This window comes from Megalobrama amblycephala, linkage group LG15 (assembly GCF_018812025.1).
Source record: "Megalobrama amblycephala isolate DHTTF-2021 linkage group LG15, ASM1881202v1, whole genome shotgun sequence".
Taxonomy (NCBI): Eukaryota; Metazoa; Chordata; class Actinopteri; order Cypriniformes; family Xenocyprididae; genus Megalobrama; species Megalobrama amblycephala.
In genome coordinates, this window is record NC_063058.1 from 19,963,229 (window position 1) to 19,975,236 (window position 12,008).

Genomic DNA, 12,008 nt, shown 5'->3' on the forward strand with positions numbered 1-12,008 from the left:
GCAAGATGGTCGCCATCCCAGAGACTCGTCACAAGATGGCCACGACCCAAGAGCCTTGCACAAGATGGCCGCCACCATGCATGAGCCCTCAGTCAAGATGGCCACTTCACTTGTGCCTATAGGCCTGTTAGTGGAGTATGAGGGGATGTCCTGGGGCACAGAGATGGCTCCTGTCCTCGAGTCAGCTCCAGACTCCGCTCGAGTCCCTGAGTCAGCTCCAGACTCCGCTCCAGTCCCAGAGTCAGCTCCAGACTCCGCTTCAGTCCCAGAGTCAGCTCCAGACTCCGCTCCAGCCCAGAGCCAGCTCCAGACTCTGCTCCAGCCTCTGAGCCCACTCCAGCCCACGAGCCCGCTCCAGCCAATACTCATTGATCCATTTGACTGTGTCTGTGATCTTTAATTTGCACGTCAGCAGTAGATCGCACGCAAAACTTGCCACTCCCATCGGCGCATTTGTGGAATTGTGCTCTCACGCTAATTTGCCCCGTTTAGCAAATCTGGCCTTTAAAGTATACTTTTATACACTAAAATGTGGGACAAATTTAGTCCAAAGTAGAATTGAAACTGTACACTTACAAGTATACTTCTAGTACATTGATATTAGTATGTATACTTACTAAAAAAATATACTTAAATACAATTGAACTTTACTTAAGTATACTTATTAAAATTAGCTTTAAGTATACTTATTTTCCGTAAGGGGTGTCATGTTTTCTGTTTTCGCATTTGCACTGCTTTTGCCAGTGCATGTCACTGATGTGTCAACGTCATGTCCACCTAGTCTGTTGCTTTGCTAAGTAATAACTACAAGAAAGTTTCTCATTATTATTATGAGTAACAAGTCATTATTACTACAAATTTTCAGATTGTTATAAATGTAAAGTCATAATTACAAGAAAGTTTATTATAATGAGATATGAAGTCATAATTATGTGAATCGAAACGTAACCTCTTGACTATTCAAACTGATTGCTCATTTTAAGATAATGATTTCTTTAATCAGACCTACACAATTTTCCACTGTTAGTTTTCTTCTGATTGTTAACTAAACTGTTTTCCTTAGGAATTGTCACCAGATGTCCATTAGAGCTGAGGCTGAAGAAGGTAACAAGTGGAGTCAGCTGGAAAGCGGTTTTAACTTACCGTAAGAAGAAAACTGATTTTGTGGATTAATCATTAGTTGCACAAGATTAGAAAAACTCTTTTGTTTTCTTAACTTGAAGGTTTAATCTTACAACTGAATTTAAAACATGTTGCAGGTCCTAAAGAACATTCAACAAATGAGAGGAAATTTGAATTTGGAGATCCTTCAAAAGTTGAACAACATGTTACAGAAGGTTAGTAAAACTGCATTTTGTTAAGTGTTATGAATAAGCATAAAACTACACAGTTCACAATATTTATAATAGCTATTAACTAATAAATATTATTCTTTATATTTTTCAGTATTGGATGAAACATCTTTCAACAGGTCTATTATCTTTGTGTCTAACATTTAGGTTACTGTTTTTAAAGTACAATGTGTGTTTTAAGCCAAAAAAATGTACATAAATGCATATTTAAATGTTTAAGTACTGAAATATTTTTCATTTTATTTACATAATTTACATCTAATTTAATCATACCAAATTAGTGTTGGTTGTGCTCAAAAAGTGGTATACATTTTTAGTTACAACAGCCTCTTTACAATGGCTTGTTATTGCAGTTGATGGACAGCATTTCTGAATTGGCCTTAAGAGAGGATATTTATGACAATGAAAGTGCTAAAAAGAAGAGCTTCAGGCTCTAAGACAAATCTATGTCATAATTCATGCTGCATTTAAGGACACACACACACACACACACACACACACACACACACACACACACACACACAGTAATGCATTATTAACATTCTAGTAACTACTATTAACCAACAAGAAACTCTAATTTATAAATTAGTAAGTAATAGTGCTCAGTTGAATGTGGTAGTTCACTATTAGCTAATCAGTAACTACTATTTTTTTCATACCTCCCAGAGAAATACTAAGAACTACTATATACAGGTTCATAATTAACATGAATGATGCATAAATGTATAATTAATTCTAAAGTAAAGGTGATGGTAACCCACTAGTAATGCCTGAAGTATTACCAAATCCTTCAGAAGGAATTACTAATTATTTGGATCAATATTCGAAAGTGAGAAACATGATAACTACTGGAATCATTGTAAACTTTTGAGGTATTGGATAGTAATAACTCAAGAGTTACTACATAATTCTAAAGGAACTATGAATTACACTGAACAAAATTATAAACGCAACACTTTTGTTTTTGCCTGCATTTTTCATGAGCTGAACTCAAAGATCTAAGACTTTTTCCTATTCTGTGTATAAGGCACACCTGTGCAATAATCATGCTGTCTAATCAGCATCTTGAAATGCCACACCTGTGAGGTGGATGGATTATCTCAGCAAAGGAGAAGTGCTCACTAACACAGATTTGTGAACAATATTTGAGAGAAATAGGCCTTTTGTGTACATCAGTGGTTCTCAACCTTTTTTGGGTCAGCGCCCCCTATCCATTATCCAGGTCCCTTACCGCCTCCCACCCCCCCACACAAAAAAAGGGTTAAATGTCTTTATTGAAAGTATGCTGATTATTATTCTGTTTTAATAATAATAATAATAATAATATGTATTATTCACATCCGTGTTTTCCTATTATTATTCATATTATTATTATTATTAATACTAAATCTGTAACTTTTTTGTAGTTAAAATGTACCAAATTTATATAATCGGTGAGTACATCATGAATCCATTTTCCAAACCGTGTTTTTGTCTTATCCTGAATAACTATGGATCACCTATAAGTGTTTATATTGGGACCTTTTTAGACTGGTTCGAGTCGGCACCGCTGCGGTACAGTAGCCTACCTGCACAGTACCAAGACACCTGCAATTTTGTTTATTTACCGCTAGAGCTCCAAAAGTTACAGATTTCATATATAATTAAAAAGCATGTCACTGAAAGCCAAATAACAGATTTGATTTGACTGAACAGTGGCAGCCCTTAATTTGTGCTGGAACAAGCTGGATCCGGCACCTCATTTGGGGGATCCCCCTCTCATATAACAACAAAAGTGGTCCATGCCGTGTTTTGTGTTTTCCGACACATAAGCAACATATAAAGCAGTGGCCGTCAAACTTTTTTTTAAAGAGCGACCTCTTTTTTTTTATTATTGACACGACCAAATCAAGTCAAGCCAAGCATAAGAATACTCAAATCTATAATATACATATATAGAACAAGAATAAAAACTTATAAAAGTAGAGATAAAACTTAATTTGAAGCTAAACTTAAAGTAAAAACCGGTGTTCTCATGCAGCCTACCTCTCGTTCGGCACAAATTGAAGTGTTTCCATATTAGCGATGTATTTGGATGCTGAACTTTTATTTATTATGTAAAATAGGATTTGTACTTCACTCCCATTTCAATATCAATGAAAAAAATCATCCTCTTCACATGAGCAAAAATGTGCTAGGACCAGTTTCAGCGGTGGTCACGCTGAATGGCACATATTTAAAATGAGCAGTGTAATTTGTTATATGTTTGGCTGACTTTATTTTATTTTGATAATGAACAGGCTGCGATGTCAAGTTTGCAGAATATGTTGTGTGCGCATGCGCAATTGCTTCAACTGTTTCCTTATACCAGCAGAAACAACTTAAATACTCCGTAATTTACAGATATGAGTAAGACATTATTCGATACTGCGAAGTTTACTTTTATACACTCACACTAAAAACAGAACATTGTGCTTTTGCAAAATAAAGAAAACAGGATGCGCTTTTTGCCATCTCAGTTTCCTTTCCTTGAACTTGTTTGTGGAGCGCCGTGCCTAACAAAAATGAATCAAACTCAGCAGCATAGGCTACTTTTTTCTTTTGCTTTGTTAATCAATTAAGTCAAATATATTTTGTTTATTTATTCATTTTAGACTATGCTTTTATGAAAACATTTTTTTATATAAAAAAACTTACACAAACTGATTCCTGTCAACCCATTTTTTAAGTCTCGTGACACAGGGTTTGAAAACCAAACTTCAATGTTTTATATAAACTATAGACATATAAACTTCGATGACGATGTTTTCTGAAACTTATGCGTGCAAGTCGCATGCTTCGCATTATGAAGCGAACTTGTGACTTCAGAGAGAGCTGAATGCTGTGAGGAGACGCAGAAGAACTGATGAAATACGGATGATTAAACACGTATATGCCCATACACTGGCAGTCTCCACATGAATGCGCTCGCGCACAAAATGACTTCGAGTTTAAACATCTGGGGCCATATTCACAAAACATCTTAAGGCTAAAAGTAGCTCCTAACTTGCCGATTTAGGAGAAACTCTTAAAAATAATGGGTGTGTCAGTCCTAATTTTAGGAGTCCTAAATTTTTGCTCTAAGAGTATTTCACAAAGCATTTTAGTGCTAAAACTAGCTCCTAAGTCTGTGAAACGTTAGGAGTAGTCAAGAGGACTCCTAAGTCACTAAGACCAAATCACAAACAGTCCTAATCCACCCAAAGACACTGAACACCATTGAAGCAATAGTGATAGAGCCTTGGGTGTTGAACCTTTTCTTCACAAATGCAATACATTTTGATTTATAGATTTGAATCTACAATGAGGCGCCAAAAAAAATCTTTAACAAATAAATAAATATTGTTTGATTACCTGTGCCAGTGGTTTTCATGAGTTCACACTTACAAATGATTGAATAGAGTAAAATATATATAGATATATATATATATGTATTAACTGTATATACTAGTTAACTGTATATACTAGTTTAATTAGTGACACTTAGCCTACATTTTAAAACCTTTATGGCAACAATATGGCAACATTTTATTTTGACTATGGCAACATTTGTATTTTAAAACCTTTATTTTAATATGGAAACATGACACCTCATTCTACAATATTTCTATGATTAAATCGCTGACTTCTCCCCCATCAGCCAATCACTGTGTGTTTACTCCATAGCAATGAGGTCAACCCCGCCCTTACTCTTAGCTTAAGACTTCAGTCTATTCCTTAGTAAAAGTTTGTCTCAGCAGCTTTGTGAATAGGTTTTAAGAGAAAACTCTTAGCTAAGAACTTTTACTGCTATTTAGGAGAACTCTTAGTGGTAAGATAAAATGTTTTGTGAATACGGCCCCTGAATTCTATGTCTATAGGGCTGTGTTTGTCAGACTTTGTTGGGCCTAATGCATAATGCCATGGTGTTCTACGAACACAAATGGTCACTATACCAATAAATGGTTTCCATCACCTTAACACACATTTGAACTAACGCAAAACTCAAAATAATCTGCGTCTGCGCACTGAATTTTTTTGATAAATCTAACATTATTATGGCTATTATATTATGAATGGAAGAATAGGAATGCAGGATTTGTTGTGACCTTATAAACTGAAAGAATAAGGAATAGCATAAATCAATTTAATTAAAACATAAAAATGTAAATTAATAAATAATTTTAAAATGGACAAATGAGTAGACATTTAAAATTGTTGTGCAATACTTGTTTTATGTTAAATGTTTGATTATTCATCATGTTAAATGTAAAAATGTTAAATAAAACAGAACAATAAATTAATAAATAGTAGGCCCATATTAAAAAATGAATAGACAATATGAGACTGTTTATTGACATATTTAAAACATAGTTCAATAAAGCCAGCATATAAAAACAATTTGACAGGTTTTTTTTTTTATTTTTTATTATCCATTTGAAAATATAATTATAGCTAATATTATAAGCTAATATTATAAACTCATAGGGGCAACAAATCAACTTCTGACTCTCTCCCATGCCACTCAAAGTATATATAAGATGGGCTGTCATTAGACAGTAAAAATGACCGTATACGATCATTTAAGCGGTAATGTTTTGTTACGCATTTAGGAGAGTATTGCAAGAAGCTGCTTACATTAATCTTACTTTAGAAAAAAAAATACAATCATGATTTTTCATGAAAAATTATGTTATAATTATAGGCCTAAATGGTATCAGCTTGTTTTCATCAATGGTATAATTAATTCAATTCAAATTTATTTGGTTTGTCATGATTAATTTGTGTTCATAATCATTAAATAAAAAAAAAAATAAAAAAAAAAAAAATCTTCTAACAAGAATAAACAGATTAAATAATTATTGTATTATTAATTATTTTTAACTAGGCCTATCTTGAAACTATCCAAGCAGCGTTTCGTGCTCAGATGCGATGGCGGAATTAATACATTAACTAAATGTGATTACAGAATATATTTAAATTATCCATCAAATTGTCATTTTCTGCTTACAGTCTTGCGAATTAACAATAATGCCTGACCAGTAAATTACTTGGTGAACAAAGAAAACATTTTGGCATTAGGCATTAGTTAATGCTTAAACATGTAAAAGTTTTACCTTATAAATAGAATTTAGTTTCATTAATTTTAAAATTCGTCACCGGAATGAATGGGAACATTATTTATTGAAAATATTTGAAAATATGAGTGGTTCTTAGGTCAATACTTTTTAATGGCTTGTCAACTTTCCATTCTTCTGCTGCGTGGTTCTAGTCAGCGTTGGATTCAAGCCAACACCGGACTGTTGTCAGCGCCGAAACACATTTTTGTGCACGTGAATTCTTGTCAGCGCTTTAGCGCTGGTCTATGACTGGAAAAATAATCGTTGCAAAAGAAACGATACATAGCTTAGGCTACATGTTGCATTAAACTGGCAGATTTTAGAATGTTAGGCAATTCTTTTGCAAGTAATTACAAGTTTAATCTTATCTTGCCTGGATCTTTGGTGTAAACTCGTGAATGCCCCCCAAGAACACCTGAACGCCCCCCTTTTAAAAATCCTGCTTCCAACGCCCCCCATTGTTCTCTGAACGCCCCCGTTGAGAAACACTACTGTACATAGAAAAAGTCTTAGATTTTTTAATTTCAGCTCATGAAAAATGGGGTGTTGTGCTTATAATTTTGTTCAGTGTATTTGGATCAGTATTCTTCAGTATCATGGTAACCCACTATTAATTAAGTGTTACCAAATACATCAGAAGGAATTACTGTACAAAACTGTACAAAAACGTACTCGGTTACTAACGTAACCTTCGTTCCCTTAGACACAGAACAAGTACTGTGTCGTAAGTCTTATTATACATAAGACAAGACGCATATGAGAAAAACTCCTTTTTCTCTGATTTCTGAAGCCTTTATTCAATCACACAGTGTAACTCTACGGCCATTGGTTCGTGGAGTTAAATACGACAGGATAGCCCAGACAACAGGAACTGAAACTCTGTAGTCATCCTCCCAAACCCATAAACCAAGGCACCAGTGGAGCCTAGGGTGCATATAGGGGCCACAGAATATAGTTCTGGGTCCTCGCCCCGGGCTGTGCACCAGACGGCAAAGACGGATCACTTAAGAAAGTAGAGACGTGTCCCTGACGGAGCTCTAGCTTGTGAGATAGTGTTTAATTATTCTCTAGGAGGCTTGCAGGTTCCCACTGAGAAACTACACATGAAGATCCCACAGCTCGGGTCTGGGGTGCCATATCGTACCTCTTGCTTGAGAGAGGAGGTCCCGTCTCAGAGGAATCGGCCATGGCTCCATGGGCGATAGCCGAGACAGCTTAGAGAACCATGGTTGGGTCCTCCACAGAGGAGCCACCTGGAGGACCTTGTGCGCACCCTCCCTGATTCGTCTGATTATCCGGGGAATCAGCGCGATCGGGTGAAAAGCATAAAGGTGGAGGATGGGCCATTCGTGGGCCAGCGCACCCCTGGCTTTCGAGAAATATATTGGGCAGTGATAATTGTCTTCTAAGGGGTAGAGGTCCTCCCGAAGACATCCCAAATATTCAGAACTGTGCGAGGGTGGAGTGACCTTTCCTCTGAGGGAAGGTTGCTCCGGGACAACATGTCTGCCCCTGCGTTCAGTACACCCTGTATATGTGCTGCTCTCAGCGAGAGCAGGTTGCACTGGGCCCACTCTAAGACGGTTTTCGCTAGAGTGAAGAGAGCCCACCCTGGTGAATTATGAAGGACACCACCATCATGCTATCTGACCTGACCAAGAAATGGTGTCCCACCAGGAGAGGTAGGAAAGCTGGGAGAGCTCAATATACTGCCATCATTTCCAGACAGTTGATATGAAGCTCGCTTTCTGGGCCGTTCCAAGCGCCAAAGGATGGTTGTCGCACAGAGCTCCCCAACCCATCTTGGAGGCATCTGTGAAGACAACCTTCCTCTTGTCCATCGTCCCAATTGCCATGCCCTGCTCGAACCAGCAGGGATTTGTCCAAGGGGCCAGGGTTGCAACTCAAGCCTAGTTCACCTTGAGCAAGCAACGACCATGTTGCCAGGCTTGGAATGGGGACCCATGGTTTCAGGAAGAACTGCAGTGGGCGCATACGAAGCAAGCCCAGCAGCAGAGCCGATTATGCTGAATTCATTAGAAAATGAAAAAATGAAAAAATGCGGGGAGCCAGAGATAGCCCAAATGTAAGTACCGTGTATTGATATGCCACCCCTTCAAAAGCAAATCTCAAGAATCGCTTGTGATGGGGGCCTATCTGGATGTGAAAATAAGCGTCTTTCAGATCCAGGGTAAAGAACCAGTCTCCCGGGCATATTTGCAGGAAGATCTTCTTCATAGTGATCATTCTGAATGAGCGCTTTTTCAGGGCCCTGTTCAGATGTCTGAGATCGAGGATGGGTCTCAGACCGCCATCTTTTTTGGAAACAAGGAAGAACCTGCTGTAAAAACCTGACTCGCTCAGTGCTGGGGGAACCACCTCTATGGCTCCTTTCGCCAGCATGGTGTTTACCTCGGAACGCATGATGTGCGCGTCCTTGCTTTCCACAGAGGTTTGGACCATGGCCTTGAATAACGGGGCCCGTTGAGCAAATCGGAGTACATAACCTTGTTTTACTATCTTCAGCACCCAAGCTGACACTGTGGAGATGGCCTGCTAGGCCTTGGCCTCGTGGCGAGGGGCTGAATTAGTTCTGGCACTAAGTTGCTGTAAGGGACCGTGGTGCACATGTGGGATGGAAGAGGTAATTGGCTCTCTTTTTGAGTATTTTGTTTTTATTATATTCACTATAACAGCGGTGCACTGCCAGGGCATTTGAACAGGCCCTATTCAGGCAACAATCAGATTTTTTCGAGCACCCGGAAATGAATGGGGTGACAGGAAAACTGAGCGAGGCATTAGGCCATGACAGGACAGGTGTCCAGCACTTTCTTGGGCTGAGGTCCCTGTTGCTTCGGATGAGGCTGGTGCTTAGCAGAGAGTGAGCACCGTCTATGCTTAGGCTGTGGCGTGGGCTGAGTGGTTGGTGGTGTGTCTTTGGGTGGATGTAGTTATTCATTAATGAAGGATCAGTATACTAAAGTGTTACCAATTTCCTTACTACTAAATATTCCACAGTCAATTGTTAGTGGTATTATAACAAATTGGAAGCAACTCAGCCACAAAGTGGTAGGCCACGTAAAAACACAAGAAGAGTGCATAGAGAACTTAATGGAATGGGTTTCCATGGCCGAGCAGCTGCATCCAAGCCTTACATCACCAAGTGCAATGCAAAGCGTTGGATGCAGTGGTGTAAAGCATGCCACCACTGGACTCTAGAGCAATAGAGACGTGTCCTCTGGAGTGATGAATCACGCTTCTCTGTCTGGCAATCCGATGGACATTACCTGTTGCCGGTTGCCAGGAAAACAGTACTTGCCTGACTGCATTGTGCCAAGTGTAAACTTTGGTGGAGGGGGGATTATGGTGTGGGGTTGTTTTTCAGGGGTTGGGCTTGGCGCCTTAGTTCCAGTGAAAGGAACTCTTAATGCTTCAGCAGTGTTCATTTTTGCAGCCATTTTTTAATTAGTCTTGGTCTTTACCTTCAGACCTATATAGTTTAGTTTTAGATGTCGAAAAGTAATTGCATTTTTGTCAAGTTTTAGTCATTACTTTTATTTATTTATGAATTCCGTATTTGTTAATTTCCACATTTATTAATTTCTATGTTTTTTTATTTCTACATTTCTTTATTTTTACATTTATGTATTTTTACATTTCTTTGTCCATAATGAGGAGGGTGTGGTCAAAGAATATACACTAACAAGAAGCGACACTCAATAGAATGTTCCATTGCAACACCGGCGCCCAGCAGCTGCCCTGCGTTTCCGCCATTCTGGGGTGAAAGCGACTCGTCAGTCCACTAGATTCTATGGCAATATCAGCTGCTTTGTTAAAACAAAACATACATTAAAGCTGAAATCCAATGATGACAACACAGAATAAAATACTATCACTAGTGATCATCAAATCAAAAAGTTTATTTTACACACTTTGTGTTTAAGTCTTCCACTTTTTTCACAAAACCTTTGCTCTCTAGAAACCCAGTCAGTTTGGGTTAAAATTCTTTAAAAGCTTATAAACACAGAATTATTACCAACATATGAAATTAAATTAAGGACATGCATCAGAAAAATTGGGAATGTTGGACAATAAATTTATAAATATAACAGCTTGATTTTGCAGTGTTGTCTAATGTCCGTTGAAGCAAAATTGTCCAAAAGTGGGAATTATGCGATAACGGACACAGCAATGCCTTATAAGATCATTATGTTTGTAGCGTGATCCATTAAAACGTACAATATATATATTTCAATTCAGACCTAGATATTATTACTATTACTCTAGTAGGTCTGAAATATATTGTTCGCTGCAAACATGATGATCTTAAATTTATTAATTATTAATTTACTATTAATAAATGTGTAACGTTACCTCAGATGGTTGAATGGTTGGATTCCACAACTGGTAAATTAAAACATATATAAGACAATACAACATACAATTTACTGGTGACTTAATTTTAAAAACTCTTCTATTGCGCTTCTGATTTGGCAGTAAAATTCGCCGATTTTGGGTGTGTAAGATGTGAAGGATTCTATAGTCTAGTTAGTATTTTCACACCATAATGGCGGCCACGCTACCGGAGCGCCATCTAGTGACTGTTGCTGCCCAAAAAGTATCAGAGTGTCGCCTCTTGGGTTCTAAGCTCTTTGCTGGAGTGTACATTCACACCGGTGTGATTACAACGTTCAGTGCATCACGTGATCAACTGCCAAATTCAAATGTGCGTGCGCACTTTGGCTGTCGCTAAACCAGAGACGGACTCACACAGCGCTTTTCATATATCACATATATGCAGTGTTTTCAACCACATAATGTTTATTTTAGGTTTCAGACTTTTAAATATATGAGTACTAACAAAACAATACATTTAGAGTTTGTAAAATACACAATGATGTCTATAGAAGCGGAAACGTTTTATTCATATCGGATAGGCCTACACATTGTATAAGTAACTTTAAAGTGTACTCTATTCTTCCCCAATTCACCGACTCACTTACTTTCATGTATTTTGGGAGAAGTGGATGAATTCATGTGTTGTAAATCCAACAGATCTGATTCTCTGTGCTGCGCAAACTAGCTCAAATAACGTGATCATTATAAAGGTGTTTAATCAGCAAAACACATCCACTTGCACATATTTGACAATTGGAATATCATATATTTTATGCTATAGTTAACAAATTTGTGAATATTTTGAATAAAAAGGAAAAATTTAATAAAAGCGGACCATCAGTCACACAGCTCTGCAGTGTGTTACATGACAAGCAATAACAATTTCATGCTCCCACCTTTGTGGGAACAGTTTGGGGATAGCCCCTTCCTGTTCCAACATGACTATGCACCAGTGGACAAATCAAGGTCCATAAAGACATGGATGAGCGAGTTTGGTGAGGATGAACTTGACTGGCCTGCACAGTCCTGACCTCAACCTGACAGAACACGGGGATGAATCAACATCACTGTCTCACCTCACAAATGCACTTCTAGAAGGATGGTCAAAAATTCCTATAAAACACTAGGGGTGCAACGGTTA

The 12,008-nt window shown here is 37.9% G+C and overlaps 1 protein-coding gene across 2 annotated transcripts in view; it reads left to right on the plus strand.

The window, feature by feature from the left end:
* The window catches only part of LOC125247585 (interferon-induced GTP-binding protein Mx-like), a 35,717-nt gene that overhangs the window by 4,464 nt on the left and 19,245 nt on the right, over positions 1-12,008 (plus strand). For both annotated transcript variants that reach the window (XM_048158964.1, XM_048158963.1), the window contains exons 3-4: positions 1,064-1,144; positions 1,260-1,337. In XM_048158964.1, the coding sequence (XP_048014921.1) occupies positions 1,064-1,144; positions 1,260-1,337 (159 nt within the window). The remainder of the gene's footprint in view (positions 1-1,063; positions 1,145-1,259; positions 1,338-12,008) is intronic.